The sequence below is a fragment of the Myotis daubentonii genome, chromosome 6, assembly GCF_963259705.1.
Source record: "Myotis daubentonii chromosome 6, mMyoDau2.1, whole genome shotgun sequence".
In the NCBI taxonomy this organism is placed as follows: Eukaryota; Metazoa; Chordata; class Mammalia; order Chiroptera; family Vespertilionidae; genus Myotis; species Myotis daubentonii.
Window position 1 is genome coordinate 86,931,529 of NC_081845.1, and position 23,964 is coordinate 86,955,492.

The 23,964-nt window shown below is 56.5% G+C and overlaps 1 protein-coding gene across 2 annotated transcripts in view; it reads left to right on the forward strand.

The window, feature by feature from the left end:
* The first annotated feature begins 93 nt into the window (after positions 1–93).
* C6H6orf132 (chromosome 6 C6orf132 homolog) overlaps positions 94–23,964 on the forward strand; it is a 31,129-nt gene continuing 7,258 nt past the window's right edge. Inside the window, exons 1-3 of one of the 2 annotated variants that reach the window (XM_059701688.1) lie at positions 94–238; positions 11,057–11,163; positions 23,807–23,882. In XM_059701688.1, the coding sequence (XP_059557671.1) occupies positions 94–238; positions 11,057–11,163; positions 23,807–23,882 (328 nt within the window). Of the gene's footprint in view, positions 239–10,395; positions 10,448–11,056; positions 11,164–23,806; positions 23,883–23,964 lie in introns of those variants that run through there. The other variant, XM_059701689.1, reaches the window with a different exon arrangement.

A 23,964-nucleotide genomic window follows, 5' to 3' on the forward strand; every position in this document is an offset into this window, starting at 1 on the left:
AGCGCGGGGAGACGGTGCGGGGTGCGGTCCGGGCAGCGCGGGGCGGCCGAGGGCGGACGGCCCTGGCCCGGGGCGCGCGGGGCCCGCGGCAGCATGAAGAAGAACCAGACGGTGCAGGGCACCTTCAGCAAGATCTTCGGCAAGAAGCACGCCAGCCCCAACGCCTCCTCCCTGTACGCCACCAACCCGCCCTGGATCTTCGCCCAGGAGGCCCCGGACGAGGGCGCCAGGGTCCTGGGTAAGTGCGCCCGGGGGAGAGGACGCGGCCCCCAAGTCGGCTCAGCACCCCCGGCCGCGGGCTCTCGGCGGGCGCGGGGCGGAGGGGAAGGGACACGTCGGAACCTGCGGACCGGCCGGGAAGGAGCTGCGGGCGCGGGAGGCGGCGCCGAGCGGGCGTCTCTGGGAAAGGGCTGCGGGGGGAAGAGGCGCGGAAAGAAGGAGGGGACCCCCCTCCGCACCGGAGGGCGGGGACCTGTGCGGACCGCGGCGGAGCCTAGTCTCCGTCCCAGGGGTTTACCTGCCCCCCGCGCTGGAAGCTAGGGCTGCTGCCTGCAGGCTTCCTAGGGGCGCAGCGGCCCCTCCTCCCCCAGCGGTACTGTTGAGTCAGACGTGCCCCCCACAACTGAGGGCGAGGGGTGACCCCTTCAGCCCTCACCCTTTCTGTTTACTCGCTTCCCTCCGGCCCCTCCCTCCCCCATTTCCCCCGCCCGCCCAGGGTCCTAGACAAAGGGAGGGTCTGCTCTCTGGGCGCCCACACCCTCGGCTCTGCACGGGGGAGGCCCAGGAAAAGCCCAGGGAGCCGCTGCCAGCGGGGTGCCAGCCTGTGCAAGACACCAGCGCACGCCCTCGGGCCTGGGTTGTCTGCGCGCTCAGATGGAGAAGCCGGGGATGGGACGGGGAGGCCAGGGAAGCCCCTCCTGACCCAGAGCCGGGCGGAGTCAGGGTGGTGGAGGCTGCAGGCATCTGAAGACACCGTGCCGGCCCGGCCACCGGGCTCCGGCTGTAGGCCACCCTATCACTGCATCTTTCTGCCTTTTATACCCTCTGTAACTGCGAGGAAACCAGGCGGGGAGGGCCAGGAATTCCCTTCTTGCCCATGATCCAAGGCTCTGGGCCCCAGGAGGGTCACCCATCCGTGCTTTAGTTCACCTGCCTTCATTGCCACCCCATTACCTTCACTGACCTTGATGGCCACTGTGCCGGGACCCACAGAGGGTGTTGTAGCCTCAGCCCCTGCTGTTGGATTCAGTTCAGCACCCGGATTGTGACGGCAGGGACACCAGCCTCTAGCCACACGGACGGGAGCAGGGCAAGCAAGCGGTCGCCTCTCCCCGACCCGAGGATCTCACACCAGTGGGTGAACAGTTAACCACATGCCATTTAGCCCTCCCAAGCCTTTGCCATAAAAGATTAAGGGCAGAAGGAGAGAGAGGAAAGATGACCTCTGATTGCAGCTAGCATGTGAGCTGAAAGGAAAGGGCATCGAGCATGTTGCAGAGCAAACAGCAGGAGCAAAGGCTAGGAGGGGCTGGGCGGTTGGAGGCATGGTTTAGGAATTTACAAATACATGTGTGGCGCCAAGAATAACTCTCTGAGGCCCGGACACCTCCCCTCGCTGTGTAGCAAGTATTTATTGACCCCCTTCGGTGCAAGGTGCCATTCTAAAGTCCTCGTGTTGTTGACTCGTGGAATCCTCAGCTATCAGCCAGCCGATGATGTAGGGACTGTTATTATTCCTGGTTGACGGGTGAGGAGACTGAACGACAGGGAGGTTAGGGAACATGTCCAAGACCACACAGCTTTAGATGGACAAGCCAGGACTTTCTTAAGTGTACAATTTAATGATTTTTAGTAGACTGACGGAGTTGTGCAACCATGACCACAACTGGGTTTTAGAACATTCCATTACCCCAGCATTTCTCTCAGAGGCAGAGCCAATATTTGAACCCAGGCAGTCGGGCTCCAGAGAACATACTTTTAGCCAGTTTGTTGAATTGACTTCGTGGAAGGTAATTCAAGGGTGAATTTGACTTGACGGGGTATCTGCCTGAGGACACACACACACACACACACACACACACACACTTCTCTACATTTTGTCCTGCACTGAGCCAGCTGCTGGTGGGGATCATTCCCTCTGGTTAGAGAAATGGGAGCATGGTGCATCTCCATGGGGGCATCTCCAACCAGCTGCTGCCTTCACCAGCCTGGGCAGGGGGCAGCTCCTCCCATTACCCAGGGCTGGGCTGGGCTGGGCCGGCTGCCAGCTGACTCAGCCTGGTCGCACCCTGCACATGCAGGGGTGGGAGACACCGTGTGCTGCTGGCAGGATGGCTCTCCAGTGTTTGCGGGGTGTTCCACCGGCGCCGGTGGGCGTGGCAGAGGTCCTCTTTTCCTGCTGAACAGGACAAGTACTTGGAGCTGGGGATGGGAGGGACCAGGGCTGGAGACTCTATGATGTGATGGAGATTTCAGACCTGCCTTAGGGTCCTGCCTTTGCCAATAATGTGAGGACTAGCCAGTCTCTGGGCCTCAATTTTTCCTTCCGTTAAATGGGGATGGTGTCCAGTCTGCCCTACAGATGACTGCTTGGGGTTTGTATAGGTTAGTGCTTTGAAGAGCATTAAAAAGAAATGCCCTACAGCAAGGATTGGCAAATTATGGACCTGGCTCAACTCTAGCCCATGGCCTGTTTTTGTAAATAAAGTTTTATTGGAACACAGCCAGCCACAACCACCATTTACATGTTGTTTATTGCCAGTTTCCTGCTAAAGTGGCAGAATGAAGTGGCTGCAGCAGAGACTCTATGACCCACAAAGCTGAACACAATCACTAGGTGGCCCTTTATTATTGTCAGGTTTTTCCCAACCCTGGGCTCTCCCTGCATCAGTTTCTCTTCCTGGCATTGCTGTAGACCAGAGGAAACGGGCATGGAGGGCTATCCTAAGGTCTCCCGCGGTCCCTGAGCCTGTGATACCCTCTGCGATGCTGGCATCCAGCCCTTGGAGAAGGTGGTGGGACGTAGGGGGAAATCAACCTGTGTGTGAGGGATGTCAGGAGTAGCCGCTTGCTCTGTAACAATGTGTTTGCACAAGGGCAGGCTGGGTGCAGCGGGTAAAATGCAAACAGTCCGTGAAGGTGGTGATGGATACACTGTTCTTTGAAGAATTTCTCTAACATTTATTCCAGAAGCTGACTTCACTTGAGGGCTTCATGTAATGCAGTTGCAGTCCTAACGAAGCCCCCTGCCTTCCCCCAGCCACTCGAGGGTCTTGGCAAATCCCGAGATGGGTGCTGTGGGCTCCTCCCTGGTCTCTTGGGTCCCCTGAGCCCAGCTTCTCTATCTGCCGCCACCCACCCCAGCCCGGCTCGCTGGGGAACTCTGTTTCCCCTCCAAATGTAAATCACCTTTGTCACAACCACCGAGGACACTTATTTAAAAACTACAGGCCCCGTGCGTGAAATTCATGCACAGGTAGGGTCCCTAGGCCTGGCCAGCAATCAGGGCTGGTCGGGGCCTTCCAGCTGCCAGCTGGGGCCTCTCTTCCCCAGCTGCCGGCCGCTGGCTGGGGCCTGCCTTTGCTCCATGCCGCCCCCTGGTGGTCAGTGCACATCATAGCAAGTGATTGAACTCCTGGCCTCCCTGTCCAACTCCCGAGGGGACACTTTGCATATTCGGCTTTTATAGATATAGATGCCGATGTCTGGGGTCCCACGTCAGGGATCCAGGTCAGAATCGCTGGGCTGGGGCCCGGGGTCTGGATTTTTAGCAACTGAAGATTTGAGAATCCTGGGGTTTCCTTTCCCAGGTGGGAGCTGGGCCACTCTCTTCCCCTAAGGCTTCCCGCAGGTTCTAAATAATGTGTGGGAACTGTGGCCAGCTCCTAATCAATGCTTCTAGGGTGGCTGCTGGTTCTGTCATCCCTGCACCTAGGGTCCCCTGACCTGAGTCTCAGGCCAGGCTAAAGGGTAGAAAGACATGACCCCCAGAGGCTGAGCACATATTTCCCGCCAGGGCCCGGCTGGCACCTGCCGCCGGAAAGCTGCCCTGTGCGGGGCAGGGCTGAGAAGGAGACTTGTTTACCCCGTCTCCTGGAGGTGTGCTGTGGTTTGCTGGCAGTGAGAACACACACACACACACCCTCTCTGCTGCCCATTATATAAGCTCCTCTTGTCTCCACAGCTCAGTTCAGAAAGACAGGCCCTCCCTCCACCACTGCGGGCCGGCTCAAGGCGCCCCTTCCTCCCAGCCAATCAATGAGTAACAATAATAATATTGGTATTATCAGTATTTCATGAACCAGGCACTATGCTAAACACTACATATGTTTTCTCAGTTGAGGAAAGAGACTCAGAAGGCTCAGGTAGGTTACAGGGCTCTCATTTCAGCTCAGGGCGGCTCAAGCAGTAAAGTGCTTCCTGGGACCTGGTTAAGCTCAGATTCTGACGGGTCGGTTAGGGATGGAGGGAGACTGCACTTCCCACTGGTTCCCAGGCGCAGGCCTCCCGCAGGTCAGAGCCTGCTTGGAGTAGCAGGTCCCAGCTGGGAAGCTCAGGGCCTGTGTGCTGAGCTCCGCCCCCATCGCTCCCCCCAAGGCTGCTTCTCTCTGCTCCCCCCCCTCTGCTCTGTGGCTCCTGCCCCACCCCAGCCCAACCTTCAGCGTCCCCTCTGCCCTTGGACAAAGTCCTCTCTTTGGTGCTGGGGTCAGGCCTGCTGGAGCTTGCTGGGACAGACTGGCCTTTTCAGGTTCCTGTCATGTGGGCCTGTTAATTAGCGATGAAGGGCCTCATTAACGCCATTGTGGGTTTCATTCACATGGGGGGAGGGGGGAGACACCTCCCACCTCCCTCGGCTTCCCTGAAAAGCTGGGGCTCCCCTGGTGGCCAAGGATTAGATGTTCTACTCTGAGCTAGAGGCAGGGGAGGGGGGCTCTGTTTTGGGGTTCTGGGTTACTGTAGGTCAAAGCAACAAGCTCAAGCCCCACCCCTTCTAAGCCCTTGGAATCCAATTAGAGATGTGGCCAGTGCTGCCGGGGTCATTTGGGGGCTCCTATCAATTTGGGATTGTACCGTCATCACCCCAGCCTTCATCCTATCCCTGCTGGCTTCTTCCCTCCCATCCTAATTTTGAGAGGCTTTCTGCAAAATAAGAGTGATTCATCCCCATTTGACAGGTGGGGGAGCAGCCTGCGAAAGTGCTCAAAGCCATGGGGGGTGGTGTGGGGGGGGGGGTTCTGATTCCTGGGTTCATTCGCGTCCTCCAGGCCGCACCGACCTTTGAGTCTCACTCTGGAAAACCGGTCCAAGGGGAGAGCTGATGGGCCCCTGCACTGTTTCCTTGCGGTGCTGGCTGACACCAGAGGAAACCGGATGCTAGAGTTCGGTGCCTGGGCCTGAGTGCTGGCCGCTATTGCTCACCAGCTGTGCCACCTTGGCAGGGGACTTGACCTCTCTGAGCCTCCGTTTTCTCATCTGCAAAATGAAATAACAAGAGTCCCTCCCCCACAGGCTTGTGAAGGGCACTTGGAATCGTGCCTGGCTCGTCATACAAGCTCAATACGTGGTAGACATTTGCATTTTTGTTATTAACATTTTTCTAGTGTGGACCTGTCTTGGATTTGGGGAAAGGGCTAAGTAACTGTCCTGGACCTCGGCTTCCCAGGGGACCCAGGGCAGCTTTGGGGCTGGGGAGGGAGAGCACTTGACTGGCTGTCAACCTTGAACTGCGTGAGAAAAGGAACCCCCCAAACCTGGTGGGAGGCCCCAGATTCAGGGGGAAAGGGAGGGAAAAGGGCTGGGTGTGAGGCAGCAGCTTGTGCCCAGCTCTCAGCTCCCCCAAAGCTGGCCATTCCCCCTCCACTTACACACGTGTACACACCTATGCAGCCCCAGACCGAGAGAGCCAGGCCGGCCTGTTTGGGAAGAGGCAGTGAGCATGGGCCATGTGTAAGGCCCTGCATTATTTGTGCCTGGTGCCCAGCACCACCAGCCAGGGCCCTATATGGGCACCCCTGCTGCTCTGTGACCTTGGGCCAGCCCCACCCACTCTGGGCCTCAGTGTTCTCACCTACAAAGAGGGTAGCCTCAATCTCGAGTCCCCCGCCCCCCCGCCCCACCCCCTGCCACACACACACACACACACACACACACACACACACACACACGAGAGCCGTGGGTCACCTGCCTCCCAATTACTGGGCACAAATGATCTACTAGGCACTGTGCTGGCCTGTGGCACACTTTATCTCATTCAGCCTCACACCAACCCCCCCAGCAGGGACCATCGCTCACATTGACAGAGAGGAGGAAGCAGCCTCAGAGAGATCTAATAACACTCCCAGGCCCCGCAGATGATAAGGGATGGAGCAGGGACTGGAACCTAAGTTTAGGTGAGCTCTGTACCCCTGGCCTCAACCCCACACCGTCCTGCCTCCCCTCCCCGCCGGAGGTCTCAGCCTGGGGCCCAGCCCGGGCTGTGGGCTTCTCAGAGCCCAGGCACCTTCAGCCACAGGGTCAGGTTCTCCTGAGGGAGGAGGGAGTGCCTGGCCCAGGCTGGCGGCTGGCGTCTGAGGTGAAGCCTTCCTGCTGAGACAGGCGTGGCACCAGAATTATTCTTGAGCCAGGTGTTTAGAATATTAGGTGTTTTTATGTGAACTCGAGCCCTTGAGGGAGTGTAAATAAAAGCAAAGCCGCCCTCAGTTCCTGTCCATCTGGGAGGGAGAAACAGAACCACTGGCAGGAGCCCTGTGCCCAAAACCGCAGAAAGCACTTCATTGGGGGGGGGGGGGGGCGGGGAGACGGGATTGGGACAATCCCATGAGAGAGAGGACTTCACTGGGGGGAAACGGATTGTTTTAATGACCGGGTTTGGGTAAACGGAGGCAGGCCTGGACTTCCTCCTGTTTTATCGCTGTGTCGTTTTTAGAAGAATTTGCCAGACAGAGAGGCTTGGGTTTGTACCGCGACAGGGCTGTGCCCACCTGGGGCTCAGGCTCTGTCCAGACCTGCCTCCTGTCTCCGAAGGCTTCCTGGCTGCTGGGATTGCTCCGGGGTCTCCTGAGGTACCCGCCCCTTTCTCTGGAAGCTTCTGAATCCGCGGTGGCTCCCTTTCCCGCCTTCTGATCCACCGATCCACCGGGATGTTCCTCAGCTGCCTCTCAGCTCCGCGTGACAAGTTCAAAACCTGAGACCCCCAAGGTCCCTTCCAGGGGGAAAGGGCGGTGAACAGCAGACACAGGGAGTTTCCAAGTTCCAGGCGGACAAGTCGCTAGGATAGGGCCCCTCTTTTGTTTCTTCTTTTATATTTTAGGGCTTAGGTTATAGATAAATGAGTATTTTACATGGCAACATGCTGTCTTGTGACAAATTACAAAGGAAATGAAACATTCATAGCATTTGCATGTATGTCAATATACTGAATGTTAACAAGTTGATTATTACAGTCCACAAGTTCTCTCCAAGTACTTATTCAGAGTAAAATTCTGATTTATTTTTTTAATTGAATGTATTGGGGTGACCGGTTAGTAAAATTACTTAGGTTTCCGGTGGACAGTTCTATAACAGCATCTGTACACTGCACTGTGGGTTCACCACCCAAGTCCAGTCTCCTTCCATCCCCACTTACCCCCCTCTGCCCTCTTCCACCTGCCCCACCCCTTTACCTCTGGGGATCCCCGTCCTGTCTGTGTCTGTGAGTTGTTTATGAACCCTCTTTTCTGATTGCGCAGCCTCATCGTGTCCTCAGAGAGCAGGTCGTCCGCCGCCTCTCCGTCACCCCCTTCCCCTCCTCTCTGTCCCTTCCTCCCTCATGAGGTGGCCTGGCCCCCCTTCGCCTCCTCAGTGGAGGAGGGGCTGCCTCTCAGGATGGCCCATCCTCAGCCCATCCTCGCCTCTGACCCTGATCGCTGTGGAGCTGTGTATTTGCATAGGGAAATCCCCAGGGTCGGACTATTGTCTTTCTGTGGACTTTGACGTTGAGGCTCAGAAAACCTCGGCCCTGACCTTGACCCCCGGAGGACCTCGCTTATGGTGCTGGCCACACTGGCCGCCCCTGTTGGTGTGCCTTGTGCAGTCGTTGGTGGGCCAGCCCAGGCATGAGGGGCCCAGGGAAGGTCTGCCAGGTTTTAGCCTCAGCTCTTTTTTTTTTTTAATGTATCTTTATAGTTCAAAGTATTACAGATGCCCCTCTTTCTCCCCCCACCCCCCACCTTGATCCCTCCCACCCCACACCCCACCCCCAACCTGGCCACAGCTCTTTATTTGGGGGGGGGGGCGCTTAAAACAACATACATTTATTATCTCATAGTTCTGTGCATTAAAACCAAAGCGTCAGCAAGCCTTCATTCCTTCCTGTAGGCTGTGGGGGAGAATCTGTTTTCTCACCTTTTCCGGCTGTTTTCCGAGCCGCCTGTGGTCCTTGGCTCATGGTCTCCCGCCACTTCGAAGGCAGCAGCGGCCCGTCCAGTCTTCCTCGCATCACACCCCTCTGGCTCTGCTGCCTCAGCCCTTCCCCGACTCCCAGCCACACCTCTGAGAACCTCCAAATGCAACTGGACTCGCCAGAGGTGCCCCAGTGGGGAGGGAGCCACCGGGCCTTCCACCCGCCTTGGCGCAGCCCCTCCCTTCAGCGGCTTCTCCAGAGCACAGCTGTGTTCTTAGAAAGGATTTCCCTGCTCAAAACAGCCACAAACCAACCGAGACAACAGTGCCTGGAAGTCAAAGCTGAGTCATGGAACCTGTAAGGTGTGGAGAGGGCCGGCCTGTGTGTGGGTCAGATCTGGCTGTGCCCTGACCCCTGCATGGGCCTGGGCCGGCGGCGTCACCTCCCGCCCCTCCCCAGCTCCGCGGCCAAGCTGAGCCTCCTTCCCCTGCCCCTGAACCCCCCTCTCCCACCCACCTCCTGTGAATGGTGGGATGAGGACCCCCTTGGGAGCGGTGTGGGAGCGGTTCGGAGATCAGCCCAGGCCCGGAGACCCCAGCTTCACCACTCTGGGGCTTGGGGCAGCAGCGGATTAGACCTCTCCGTGCCTGCGTTCCCTCATCTGTAAGATAGGGGTAGCGATCGTGCGAATCGCGCGCGGCTGTTTTGAGAATGAAAGGGGTTAGTGCTGTTTAGGACGCCTGGCCCGTTAAAATCGTCCCGTAAGTTTTACCTATTGTTATGTTATTTCTATGACTATAGTGATCACCTGGCCAGCGTGCTTGCTTCTGAAGTTTCCTAGATGCACAATAACAGTAGCCACCAATCTCATGATAACCCAGCGGTAGAAAGAGGCTCCCTGGACCCCAACACGGTGCCGAGATTAGCGAGAGGGTCTGCCTAGGAGAGTGCGCCTCACCGGGTCCCTGTGTCATTCCCCCACCACCCTCACTACTAAGGGCCCGAAGCCGTATCAGAGCTAAGACCTTCACACACACACACACACACACACACACACACACACACACACACACACACGCAGAACTAGAGAATGTCCCAGGCGGGCCTGGCGCCAACACTCAGACCCTTGGGAGCCAGAGAGAATCCTGGGGGCTTGAAGAGTAGCTGCTGGGTGCCTGCAGGTATCTCTACTTTGGTTGGTTCTGCTTTCTCCCCTGGCTTCCCCACCCCTGAGCCTCGCCCCCTGCTCTTGGTCTCCAGCCTCAGGTTGGAGCCCAGCAGCCAGGACTGGGGAACCCTGACTGTGGGAGTGCACGCAGCAGGCAGGGAACTGGAGCGCCCCGGGACTGTGGAGCGCACCGAAACCGGGCTTTTGGGTCCTTTTGAGAGATGGGGAATCTTAAATGTACCGCTGGCTCTCTGCCTGGTAGGGCAGCAGACAGAGGCCTCTGCACCCTTCCCTGGGTGCTCCCAGGAGTCAATGTCACATTCGAAGCCCAGAGGGTCACATAGAGGGCCGTAGCTGTACGCCTTGGAGTTGGGGATGAATATATTCTGATCCCAGGGCCTCTCTGACAAGCCCAGTCTCTTGAATAAATTATTTGGTTTTCTCGCACTTCTTTCCTAAAGTCGCATGCAAGAGGAAACATAACCATCATTCCTTAAATGAATGCCTTAGTAGAATTCCGAACAGTTGGGATTTTGACCTTTCTTCTCTTTCCCCTCTGGCTGTAGAGAAAGAGGAACTCCCTCACTCGAGGCCAGTGAAGTGTGTGTAAGCCCTGGGTGGCTGTGAGTGACACAGTAGGAGGCCACCCTGCTCCCTGCCTCTAGGGGGTGACAGTGTGAACCTGAGAGGGGAGGGGAGATTCCTAGCCATGTGTGGAGATGGGTGGAGAAAGTGTGGGGGCTCCTCACACCCTCCCCACGACTGTAGAAACAGCTTGGAGCAGAGGCTGTTGCTGGAGGAAGCAGAAGCCTTCCTGTCACCTGCCTGCAGGAAAGGAGACCACGCTTGCTGAGCACTTACGATGTGCTGGCCACACTCACTCCTCACAGCAGTCCTAGGTGTTGGCACTGTCATCACTCCCATTGTGCACATGGGAAAACCGAGGCAAGGTTAAGGGACACAGCCAGCCAGCCAGTGGCAGAGCTGGGATGTGTATGGGGTCACGTAGACCCTGCTGTCCTGCTCCTTCTGCTCTGCCCTCAAGGGCACATCAAACACGGCCACGCACACAGCCGTTGGTGGCTTGGGGACGGGAGGAGCCCAGAAGGTGGGTGCTGGGTGACCGGGGCCAACAGGTGTCCTCATCTACTCTGCTTGTTCCAGATTAGAAAGGCAAACACTTGAGAGAGAGGCAGCTTGTTTTCCTCCCTCTCTCCGAGATAAGCCAAGCTCCCAGGGCCCCAGAGGAGAGTCAACTGTGAGAGTGACAGTCTAAGACCTGTAGGGGCTGGATCAGGAGAGAGATGGCTGCTGGGAGCTGAGCGTCCCAGGAAGGCTGCAGAAGACCCCAAGAAACCGGCCCCGGAAGTCCCCCCAATCCTGCCCCATGAGCACACACCGCGTCTGTGGGGTCTGAGCCAACCGGCCCACCACTGGGCAGATTAACCTCAGTGGCCAACGTGCCTTTGATCTCCAGCTCACGGTCTCCCCTCCCCTGTCTTCTCTAGATGGGATCTATTACGGGGACAGTCGGTTTGACACGGAGAGCGAGTCAGGAACAGCCACGCTGAAAGCTCGGCCCAGAGTTCGGCCCCTGCTGACCTTCCTTCCGCTGGTGAGTGCCGTTCTGCTCTGGGGTGTGAGGGTCTTCTCCGGATGGGTCATCTCGGCGGCCACGGAGGAGGGAGCCCCACCTGCCCTGGGCTAGCGGACATCAGCCTCACCCTCTGTCCATTCCCTTTCTTCCTGATGCCAACCCAGGGTGGCTTCTGGGAGGAGGCATGGCTGAGACTCGTGGCAGAAAGGCTGGGATTAGGGGTGTTAGCCCCTCCATTGGAAACCCAGGGAGAGGTTAAGGGGAACTTGTGTGCAAAAGCAATGCAGTGGTGGGTACCTCCAGCTAAGGAGGATTCATATTTCATAGTCGCTGGTGGCTGTCTGCTGCGTGCCAGGCCCTGCATCAGGTGCTGGGATGTGGAGGTGACTGAGCCAACATTGCAGCTCTCAAGGCAGGTCACGAGTGAATAAACAGACTATTAGAACATGGGCAGTTGATCCAGTAATAGGGGTGGTCAAGGAGGGCTTCCTGGAAGAGGTGACACCTGAGCTGTCTTGAAGGACAAAGAGCAGCGACCCTTGGGAGAAGGGCATTCGCTTATAGATCTGAAACTACAAAAAACAAACAAACAAAACAACCCAAAACTCCCTTCTGGAGCCTGTGATGGACTTTTGTTCTTTGACAAGGGAGACTGCTCTGTGACTGGTTCTATTTACTGTGATGAGAGTTTCTGGGTTTTCTGGGACAGCCTAGACTAGTGCTGTCCTGTAGAAATATCATGTAAGCCTCATATGTAATTTTAAATTTTCTAGTAGCTACCTTAAAAGAAATAGGTAAAATTAATATTCATAACATATTTTACTTAACCCAATGTATTCAAAAGATTATCATTTCAACATTTAGTCAATGGGAAAAATACCAGCAAGAAGTTTTACATTCTTGTTTCACACTAAGTCTTTAAAATCTTGCACTAGCCGGTTTGGCTCAGTGGATGGAGCATGGGCCCACAGACTAAAGGATCCCGGGTTCGATTCCGGTCAAGGGCACATACCTTGGTTGCAGGTTCCCCAGTCCTGGTTGGGGTGCATGCAGGAGGCAACCAATTGATGTGCCTCTCTCACATCAATGTTTCTCTCTGTCTCTCCCTCTCCCTTCCCACTCTCTCTAAAAATCAATGGAAAAATATCCTCGGGTGAGAATTAACAACAAAAAATCTGGTGTGTGCACTTAGAGCACACACACCCCACTTCCAACAGCGACATTGCGGGGATTCCGCGTCACATGTGGCCAGTGGCCCCTGTTGGACAGCCCAGGCCTAGAGCCTCAACAGTGACCCCCATCGATTCTAGGTTCACTCCTGTCTGTCAGTGGGTCCTGGTCGGGGCAGTACTGTTCCTGGGCTCCGTGAGGATTTGTACCTCCTGGACTGATGAGGCACCAAATCCTGGTGCGAGTTCTCAGGGCGCCCCACACCGTGGTCCTGGGCACAGGCAGGTCCTGCCCAGCACTGCCTGGCACAACCACCTTTTTCCACCACCAATTTTTTCCCCTGGTGTATCCCACCTCACCAACCAGACCCCAAGATTCTAGAAGGAATAGACTGAGCCTTACGTTCTCCTTGCTGTATCCCCACGGCCTCTCTGTGGAGGGCTGAGCACGCAGACCTCTGGACATACAACTTTAAATAATTTATTTCCTGTTTATAAAAACAATTCACAGACATTATAGGCAAACACAGAACAACAGAAAGGTGTAAAGCAAATGGGTCCGCCCAACCTTTGTTTCCAGGGATGCATAAACCTGTCACCGGGGTCATTGCACCCATAAACACAGATAAACAATTTTTCTATTGCTGGAGATAGTTAGATTCTCTCCCCTCGTGCACACATACTCCGATCACAGCCATGTGGGCCCATGGCTGACACACCACACCTAGTCTGGTTGTAAAATATTGAAGTAAATGGCTGTTTCCCCTTGAATGGCTCGTGCTGTCCTGGTTTCTCCACCAGATCTGAGTCAACAACGAACGGGTTAATGCTGAGCTTATTCTGACTGGTTGGCACCCTGAATGCCCCACCCACCCACTTTGGGTCCCTTTGGTGACCAGGGCAAGTCCCAGCCTTTCTGCTCTCAGTTCTGGTTTGGGCACTCTGGTTAGATCTGGTTTGGGCCAACCAGGGCCTGACTCAGGGGCCCGGCAGACCCCAGTCAGGCGGCCACTGGAGCGGGCTTGGCCAGCTGGTCAGGCCTGGCGACCTGAGGCTGCTTCCAGGCAAGCCCCAGAGCTCGTCCAGAACCAGCCCAGCGCACTCGCACCCCCTCACTGGGGAGCGCCAGAGACTGAACGCATGGAAAACTGCCAACTCAACGGGGCTCATGAGGTCCACACTGGCCTCATTTTACAGAGGCCGGAACTGAACCCCAAAAGGGAGGTGCGCCCCTGGCCTCTGGAGCCACTGGGTGCCCGCTGCACCGGGAAAGGCAGGTGGAGTGGCACGCGATGTTCCAGGGGTGTGTCAGCCGACAGCCACCCTATCAGGAAAGCGCTGTCATTAATCCCCATTTCACAGAGGGGAAAGTGAAGCACAGAATGTGGCAGTCACTTGTTTAAGGTCACACAGCTCCCAAGTGGCAGAGCTGGGATTTGAACCCCTGCAGCCGGGCTCCAGGGTCCAAGTTCTATTCAAGCCATTCTACTCTCCCTCCACCCACTATCCAGAAGCTCTGAGCGTCCCTCCCAGCACCAGCCTGCAGAGCCACCTGCACCTCCTGCCTGCCTCTCTCTCCTGCCAGCGGCCGGGCGTGCTGGGCACCCGGCTCTCTTGCCTCTGTGGGGACACGGGCCCCTTTGAGACCAGGACGAGGCTCTGGGCCACATACGTGCGACGCTGCTTGTGCAGAGGGCTCTCGGGCCCCCGGCAGCCCTCCTCTGGGGCACCTTTACGTTAGGAACCCCTGGCCTGATGACCCATATCCCGGGGCCACCTCCGTGTTCCGACTTAGGTAACAAGATACACAGCAGCCCCAGAATCTTTCGTCACCGGTTCCTGGGTTGAGGGGAAACTGGCTCCTCTCCCTGGGGCCCTGGGCCAGGCCCTTGCTGTCTTCCAGCTGGGGCAGGAGGCTGGAGCATGAGGAGAGGCAAGAAGACAGCTCCTGTGGGTGTGGCCCCCACACAGACACACTCCCAGCCCCTCCGAGTCCGGCTGGGTGGGGAGTGGCACTGTCCTAGCCAGCTGGGCCTCTCCCCTCCAGGTCCTCCCTCCCCACCCAGGGAGGCTGCCGCCCCGAGAAGCCAGGCACGGCCCGCAGGGCCCCTGCTCTTCCTGCTCTGCCTGGACCCGGGTCGTCTTGTCTTCCAAACGCACCCTCGCTGTCCGTGTCCCGCACGAGCCTGCAAAAGGATGAGCCTGCAAAGGGACCGTGCGGGGGTGGGGGTGGGGGTGGGGAGAGGGCAGGATGGGGGGCTCTGCCCTCCCGGAGCTTCCTCCCTCTGTTGGAGGTGGGTGATCAGAGGACTAGGAAACACCTCCTCATGTGTCCGGCAGCCATAGGCCTGTTACGAAAAGGACCTGATTGATTCTCGGGTAACTGACACCAGTCCCTGCTCCTCACCCACGGGAGGGTCCCCCCCTGCTGCGACTGTGTTAACGTAACTCCCCCAGTGTGGTCAGCTCTCCGGAGCCCCCCACCCCCGCCCCCACCAAAGCGGCCCCTCAACACGGGGATCGCTCCCACAGCCCTGCTTCCACCTCCGGAAGGGGAAGGCCACCGCTTCCTGCTCAGAGGGCTCTGAGGAGCTGGGTCACGCTTGCCAAGCTTCAGACCTGGGGGGCCTTCAGTGCCCATCTGGGTGAGAAAACTGGGGTCCCCGAGGGACGGGGCCTGCCCATCACACAGCTCAATGAGGCGGCAATGGGACCCGAACCGAGTCTCCTCCCGTCCAGTCCTGCCCACACCACCTGGGCCTGGGCGCAGTGGGAGGGATCCTTTCTCCCCACTTGCTTCACCTCCAAGGGGAAGCCGGGCCCAGGGCTCAAGCCAGAGCCTGTCCACTGTTCAGAGCCGAGTCCCTAGAACAGCTGGTCTTGGGAGGGTGCTGCTTCCCTCTGGGGTTCCCCCTTCCCCACCCTGGTCTAAATGAAACCATCCCAGGGTGATACGTGTGAGGAATTAAAAATTAAATGCCAATGTGGCAAGAACGGGGAAACTGGCCAGACAGGTCCCGGGGTGCCCCGGGCAGTGAGAGCTCCCTGGGTCACCCCACCCTCTGAGTCAGGCAGGCCCGGCGGTGCCCGGGGAGGTGTCAGGCTGGGCTCGGGGCAGGCCCCCACCTGCCCTGGACCCCCGCCCGGAAGCTCAGAGAGGCCCCGTGCCAGCCCGATTGGCTTTTGGCAGATTTATGTGGCTGGCGTTGGCCGGAAGGGCTGTGGTGAGGGAGCTCTGGGTGTTCATGGGGGGGGGGGGGGGACACGTCACGAACATGTTCGTGAACATGAGCTCCGTGTGCTCCTGTCAGAGACCTGCAGGCAGAGTGCAGACCGAGCGCCCACCCCCTGCAGCCCACCCCTCCCCTCCCCACCTCGCTCCTGCCCTGGCAGACAGGGCCTCCGCCTGAGCTCCCAAGCTCCATGCACACCCTCATCCTCACCACCCCAGCCACCCTGCCACCCCTGGGCCCGGGCGGCCTCGGGGGACTGGCCGGGGAAGAGCTCAAGTGGGCTCAGGACCATCTGGGCAAGGAATTCGGGGCCCTTGGTGCCTGACAGGGTCAAGAAGAGGGTGATGTAGGTTCGAGGGCACGTCCCCCCGCCCCGTGGACCCCTTGACCTTAGGAACCGGAGCTGGGCCTCCTGTGGCACACAGTCCAGGGCAGGCCTGCTGGCTGCATCTAAGAGCAGGTCTGGGTGGCAGGCAGGCCCAGAGGGCGGTCTGGTGTTTGGGACTCTCCTCTGGCCCCAGGAGGGGGATGAGCTACGGCAGAGGGTGCGGCTGGGCCAGGGAAGCAGTTGGCTCTTTCACAGAATGTTCACTGGCTGCTCCATGGGGAACACAGACCCCTCCCCTCCCCCCGCCCGCACTGTGAGGTCCCCTCCCCTGCTCCTCCAGCCTGCAGTGGAGCCCCCAGCCTTGCCCGGCTCTGACGCTGGCTCAGGGTCGTCTCCCTCACCCCCTGCAGCTCCGCACCCCACCCTGAGGTGCCCCAGCTGAGCTGGCGAGGAACCTGGTGAGGAGGCTTGCGTTCCGCGATGTGTGGCTAACTCAGAGCTGGCCTGTGGCCCAGGTCAGCCAGGCATTGCCCATTAGCCCAGCCCTGGTGACCCACCTTGGGGTTTGGCTGGCGGTTGAGGAATCCCAGGCATGAGGATGTGTCCAAGGCATGAGGATGTGTCCCAGGAGGCTGAGGGCTGGACCGTCAGCAGGGGGTTAGCAGTGGCTCTGACCCTCTAAACCAGTGGTTCTCAACCTTCTGGCCCTTTAAATACAGTTCCTCATGTTGTGACCCAACCATACAAGTATTTTCGTTGCTACTTCATAACTGTAATGTTGCTACTGTTATGAATCGTCATGCAAATATCTGATCTGCAGGATGGTCTTAGGGGACCCCTGTGAAAGGGTCTTTCGACCGCCAAAGGGGTCGCGACCCAGAGGTTGAGAACCGCTGTCCTAAACCTTAAGGGGGAGACCAACCTCAGCATCGAAGAGTGTCTTCCTCCTTCCTCCTTCCTCCTTCCCCCTTCTCGTCAGCTCTGAGATGTTCGTCGTCAGAAGGGCAGGAGGGGATTCCTGACCCTGACCCTGGACGCGCCCATCTCTTCAGATCCACCGCACAAACACTCCCCGGGCTGTGCCCGGAGCAAGGACTCCCACGGAGCCCCCTTAGGCCCTGGGGGAGGCGAGCCCAGGGCAGGTGGCCTTTCTTGAGCGCTAGCTCCGCAGCATCTTCAGGTGTGTGACAGCACACGAGGAAGATGGGATTGTCCCCACTTTACAGATGAAAACACTGAGCCCCAGAAGGCGAGCGAGGGGCACACTCACTGGTCACTGACTGCGAGTCAGATGCTGCCTACAAGTGCTTTGGGAAATGAGTTAAGATCGCCAATCTGGCCTGCCTGACTCCAAAGTGCGTGATCTTTCCATTTGATCACAAGAATTTTTTTTTATTACTATTGTATTGGTGTTTTGTTTTGTTTTTTAAATTACGATGGACACAGAAGTTCATTGTTAAGCACCTAGAAATAGAGATAAGCATTAAGAAGAAAATAAATGTTAATATTCTTAGAATGGCACCCTTGTCCCCAGCGTCCCCCAGCTAGCCGTTGCTGGGTAACTTTCAAAAGACTCGGCTGTGGTGGCTTTGAAAGGGCTGCTTGCCTGAGCTGGGCGCTGGCTGTGTCCCTCAGAGGTGAGTGAGGTGGCCCAGGACCTTAGCTTCTGGGCGTTGTCAGGTGTAGGCACGAGGAAGGGCTGAGGCCCAGTTTCGTGTGAGTGCCCCACCCGGCAGGGCCGGGGCTGGACTCTGCCCCTGCGTTGAGCAAGGCCTGCCGGGGCAGGGAGTGGCGTGGCCATGGCCCGCTGCCCACTGGCCCGAGGAGGGGCCGGCCGCACAGAGGCGTTCAGATGCTCATTTGCATGTTCTCAGGTGTTTCCTGCCCACAGGTGGTGCACCTCCTCTGGATGAAAGGTCACACTCCCCTCTCCCGTGAGTGTGTGCAGGGGCAGGCCTACCCCTGCAGGGAGCAGGGTCTATCAGTTTCCCAGGGTGGGGACGCCCAGGGTGGGGCACAGCCAGCTCGCGGACTGACTGCAGTGCAGCAGGGGGAGTCCTGGGTCTGAAGCCAGCAGTGACCTCAGGCCCCGCCCTGCCCGCTTGGCCTCACCCTGTGGCTTCAGGAATCCTCCTCCCAGCCCTCCTCGACCTTTTCCCCACCTGCCCCTTTCCCTTTCTGGAGGCAAATAACTATCCAGAGACAATGGCAGATCCTGTCCCAACACCCCGTCATCCAGGGGTGGCCCCACGTCCAGGCCACCACCCACACGGCCCAGGTGAGCTGAGTCACAGACAGGACACCTATGGGCTCACAGAGCAGGGCGGCTGAAGGGATCCTTCGGTCCTATTTATAGCAGAGGACAGGCGGCCTGGGGAGAAGTGACTTCTCTCTGAGTTAATATCGGGGGGGGGGGGGGGGGGCAGCCTGGCACTAGAACACAGGTTGTCTTCTCTCGGTCCTGTGTTCTTTCCATCATCCATCCACTCATCTGGGAAGTTATTCACTCAACAAACATTTGTTGAACTGCCAGTCTGTGCCAGGCATGTGCAAAGAATCGGCCGTCGCCCACAGGTGGCCTGGCTGGGGCAGCAAAGGCTACAGTCGTCTGCCATAAGCTCGATTTTTCCTGGAGGAAGAGTGTGGGGCCAGTGCTGCAGTGGCAACGAGGGCAAACTCTGAGGTTCCAATATTGGCCCTGCCACTTCCTAGCTGTGTGACCTTGGGCAGTGTACTTAGCCTCTCTGTGCCTCTTTCTTCATCTAAAAAATAAACACCATAGCCTGACTCTTAGGGTTACTGTGAAGAATAATTGTGTGCCTACAGGTGAAGTGCTCAGAAAGGTGCCCAGCACATAGTAGGCATCTAATGTCAGCTGTAATACTAACGCACACAGGTGAGGACCACACAGGGAAGAGAAATGAAGTCAGGCTGCCCAGCCCAGCTGGGTGGGCGAGTGACGACCAGGCGCCTGGGAAGACAGTGATATACAACTAGCTCTGGGTCCTTGGGCCAGTCCCTTACCCTCTCTGTGCATCAGTTTCCTCAGGTGTAAAGTGGAGGTGGGAATAACAGTACCACCTCCATGGGGTTGTTGTGAAAAGTAAACGAGTTAGGAAATGGAAAGTGCAGAATGAGCACCTGGTACCGTGCGTGCTAGAAACACAGCAGCTGTCGTTACTGTTAAGATGGGGAGCACCAGAGGGTGGGAGGTGCTGATGACAGTGGGTGGATAAGCTCTAAGTCTCGCCCAGCACTTTCTCTTTCGATATTCTTGTCATTGTTTTGTTTAACTTTTTAAAATTGTAAGATACAGCCTCGGCCGGTGTTGTTCAGTTGGTTGGGCGTCGTCCCGTGCACCAAAAGGTTGCCAGTTCAGTTCCTGCTCGGGGCGCGTGCCTGGGTTTCAGGCTCGATCCCCAGTAGGTAGCATGCAGGAGGCAGCTGATGGATGTTTCACTCTCACATCGATGTTTCTCCCTCCCCCTTCCTCTTTCTAAAAAGCAATAAAAAATATCTTTTAAAAATTACATAGCGTAATGCCATTTTGAGCACTTTTAAATGCACGATTCGGTGGCATTCAGTAACTTTTTCTCTCTGACCAACCCTAAGGTGAGACGAGTTGCAGGAATAGCTCAAGGAACTCCCTAGAGCCTTCACTCAGACTCACCAGGTTTTTCCATGTTTGCTCCATTCGCTCCCTCCTCACTGACAGGTACACACTGTTTCTTCCATTGAACCGTTGCAGCGTAAGTTGAGACCTCGCACCCCTTTCCTCTTAAACACTTCAGTGTGCGCTACCGAAGAACAGAGACTTCTCTGCACATGCTCCCATCCAGGAGTTTAATGATGATGTGATGCTGTCATCTCACCCACCTTCATATACATTAATTACTGCCCATCGTCCCATTGCTGTCCTTCATGCATTGCCTCTGGGTGTCGCCTCCAAGCCCTCTTCTTTCCTCGGTTCTCTGGGGCTAGGAGGCAGGTCAGGGGACCCAGCACCCAGAGCTCTGCCCGTCGAAGCAGGTCGCCATCGGGCAGCGCACTCCATGCCAGCTGCCCGCAGCCTGTGGCAAGCTGAGGGAGGTCACCTCTGGGTCTGTTTCCTAGGACTGAGTTTATTTTATTTTTTTAAATATATTTTACTGATTTTTTACAGAGAGGAAGGGAGAGGGATAGAGAGTTAGAAACATCGATGAGAGAGAAACATCGATCAGCTGCCTCCTGCACACCCCCCACCGGGGATGTGCCGGCAACCAAGGTACATGCCCTTGACTGGAATCGAACCTGGGACCTCTCAGTCCGCAGGCTGACGCTCTGTCCACTGAGCCAAACCGGTTAGGGCTCCAGGACTGATTTTAAAATGAGTTTGCGTTTGCCTTCTCTGAATACACAGAGTGGACGTAGGAACAGCAAAATGAGCCACCAGAGCCCGTGGGGCGCGAGTGTGACCGGGCAGGGCCGGCGGGGGCTTGGAGATGCGGGGCCGTGTTCAGTTCAGTCCTGGGGCTCCTGGAAGGAGGCGGCTGGACTTCGGGACCTGCCCCGAGGGTGGTGCGCAGTGGAGTGCCCGCACCCAGAGCACGGCGGTGGGTGGTGGGTACGTCCTGGGACCCCCTGTGTGCGGGCACCTGGCTCCCAGGCCAGGTGGGAGACAGACTCCCATCCGGTGCTGTTGGGAGTCTATGCGCTTCTGGAGTCATTAGGATCAAAGCTGGGTGAGCAGTGTTACCTCCGGCCCACAAGCCCCAGCCCTCCTCCTCCAGACGTAACTATACATAAGCACTCAGGCGCCCCGGGTGCCTCCAGGGCTGCAGGCGGTCGCTTGTTCAGTGTTTTCACCGTGTGGGAAAGGGGTCAGTGACATAACCCTTCACCTAGCACTGATCTCCTGGCTTAGGGACATTATCTCATTTGGTCCCAGAGTGACCCTGAGAGTTTGATGAGCGAGGAGAATGGCTCGGTGGTTTGTAGAGAAGGTACGTTGGGAGGCCTAGGTTTGCACGCTGGCACTGCTAAGGGATTGGAGGTAACATAGCTGAAGCGCTGAGGATAGTGCTGGCACACAGTAGGTGCAGAGTGAGAGTTTAGCATCACCATCTCCACTCCTCCTCGCCACTGCTCATCGGACATCACACTGCGGGCAAAATTCAAAGCATGAATTTTCTTTTCTTTTTCAATATATTTTATTGAGTTTTTACAGAGAGGAAGGGAGAGAGATAGAGAGTTAGAAACATCGATGAGAGAGAAACATCGATCAGCTGCCTCCTGCACACCCCCTACTGGGGATGTGCCCGCAACCCAGGCACATGCCCTTGACCAGAATCGAACCTGGGACCTTTCAGTCTGCAGGCCGACACTCTATCCACTGAGCCAAACCGGTTTGGCATGAATTTTCTTCTTATTGTTGTTAATCCTCAGTCAAAGATATTTTCCCATTGATTTTTCAGAGAGAGTGGAAGGGAGGGGGAGAGACAGAGAGAAAGAGACAGAGAGAAAGAAACAGCGACATGAGAGATCCCATCGATTGGTTGCCTCCCGCACGTGTCCTTCCTTGCACCAGGGATCGAGCCTGCAACCTCGGTACCTGCCCTTGACCGAAATCGAACCCAGGACCCTCCAGTCCTCAGGCCGACGCTCTAGCCACTGAACCTAACTGTCTAGGGCCAAAGTATGCATTTTGGGGCTAAGTCCCCAAGTCTTTCTACTTTCCAATTACATTCAAAAGAGCAATCAGAGATCACAGCCTGGCCTTTGAAGGCCTGGTCTCCATCTCATCAAAATGGGAGTGTGCATGTTCAAGGATGCGATTAGACATCTGCGGTGTGTGTGCGTGCGTGTGCGCGCGCGCGCGCGGGCACAGACTAGCTGTCCCGACACCTGCCCCTGTCAGAATCACTGGGGTTGAGAGATGCTGAGAGCAGGTATGTGGTGGCCGTGGGCATCAAGTGGAAGCAGAAAGAGATGATGACTTCAGGCCATTCCAGCTGCAGAATTTGTTAAGAATAAGAAGGTGTTTGCCCTACTTGGTTTGGCTCAGTGGATAGAGCATCAGCCTGCGGACTGAAGGGTCCCAGGTTCGATTCCGGTCAACGGCACATGCCTGGGTTGCGGGCTTGATCCCCAGTAGGGGGCATGCAGGAGGCAGCCAGTCAATGATTCTCTCTCATCATTGATGTTTCTCTCTCTTTCCCTCTCCCTTCCTCTCTGAAATCAATAAAGATTTTTTTTTAAAGGTGTTTGTTGCCCCCAAAAGACCAGAGAGTGATTTGGGGATGAACCTCGGTAACCCAAGACCCTGTAGATGTTTCTAAAGCACCCTTCTTGTATATTATGCCCAGAGGGTTAGCGCCGTCAGCCCATGAGGGAGTAGCCTGATGTGACTGGGATCCTGTGTGTAGAGCACAGTGCAAGGGGTATTGCTGTGAGACATGGAGGAGAAGAGGGTCACAGCCTGACCAGCACCAGCGTCAGGGCGGGCGGGAGCCCCATGCCTGGGCTGGGAGGATGGCTGGGAGGGAGTCGGTCGGGTGGGTGTCAGGTGAGTGGGAAATAAAAGTTGGCCGGGAAGTGTGAGGCCAGGTTGTTGAGGACCCACGAAGCTGCCAGAAAATGCTCTCTGCTCTTCAAAGGACAGGTGTGAGGACTTTGTTGACCTATGGAAATGTGTGTTTGGAGAAAAAAATGGAATGCAAAATAGTATGTACGAACCCGACAGCTGTGCAAACACTTCGCCTGCGAAGCTGAGGGATGAGAAGGGCGTCACAGGGGGTCAGAGCGCGCGCGCCTCTTTCCGCTCGTTTGTTTTTCTGTCGCTCCCTGAGGAAAACTGAGCGCGAGCAGCAGGCTGGGCCTTGGGGCTCGGCTTTGAACTATCGGACACCCCCGGGTGCTCTCTTTTGTTTCGCTTTAATCGATATAATCCATACACAGCTGATTCTCATCGTTTGTGGACTTTATATTGGGAAACTCACCTACCCACTAAAATACCTGCTACCCGAGTCAGTATCTGAGCTGCTTCGGGCACGTGTAGAGAGAGAAGAGTGAAACTGTCAGTCGCCTGATGCACAGTCCCAGCCGAGGTGCAATAAGAGGACACTTTGCTTCTTGTTTAGGCCTCGTGCGGTTAACAAGGCTCCTTTTCTGTTGCGTGCCCTGCTTTTTGTATTTCTGTGCTTTTTGTGGGTGATCTCACTGTTTCCCATGGCCCCCGAGCGTAGTGCTGAAATGCTAAGGCCCCTTAGGGCAGGGAGGCTGTGATGTACCCGGGAGAGAAAATACGGGTGTGGGATCAGCTTCGTTCAATCGTGAGTTATAGTATCGGCCATGAGGTCAATGTTAATGAATCAACCATGTATATTAAACAAGGCGTCTTTAAACAGAAACACGCATAAAACAAAGTTATGTATTTAATATATGTGTATGTATATATATATACATATTTATATATATTTCAGAGAGGAAGGGAGAGGGAGAGAGCGTTAGAAACATCAATGATGAGAATCATTGATCCACTGCCTCCTGTACGCCCCCTACTGGGGATTGAGCCAGCAACCTGGGCATGTGCCCTTAATCGGAATCGAACCCAGGACCCTTCAGTCTGCAGGCCGAAGCTCTATCCGCCGAGCCAAACCAGCCAGGGCGAGGTTATGTATTGATCCATTGATGAAAACTCTGTAGCCAAGGTTTGCAGGAACCTAACCTTGCATTTTCCTTGAGGCAACTTTACAGACCATAATTGGTGTGAATAACAAAACTCGACTGTATCATAACATTCACCTTTTGAAATGAGCCCTTTCATACGTTAGCATACCCGGAGGCTGTGCCCCCGTCACCCTCACAGCGGTATGTGCGTGCCCTCACCCAGCAGCGCGGTAAGAATGGCCCCTCCGTTTCTCCCCGTTCCTGATCTCCCCGCTCTCTTTCAGAATGCCCAGGAGAACCATGGCCTGGCTGTGCCCACCCCCTCTGTCCCGGAAGACTTTGCAGACAAGGAAGTGACAGGTAAGAGAACCCTGGGCTTGGGGCTTGTCCATCTTTCTTTCCTCTTCAGGCCCAGGTATCTGGCCCACCTCCCCAGCTGGCG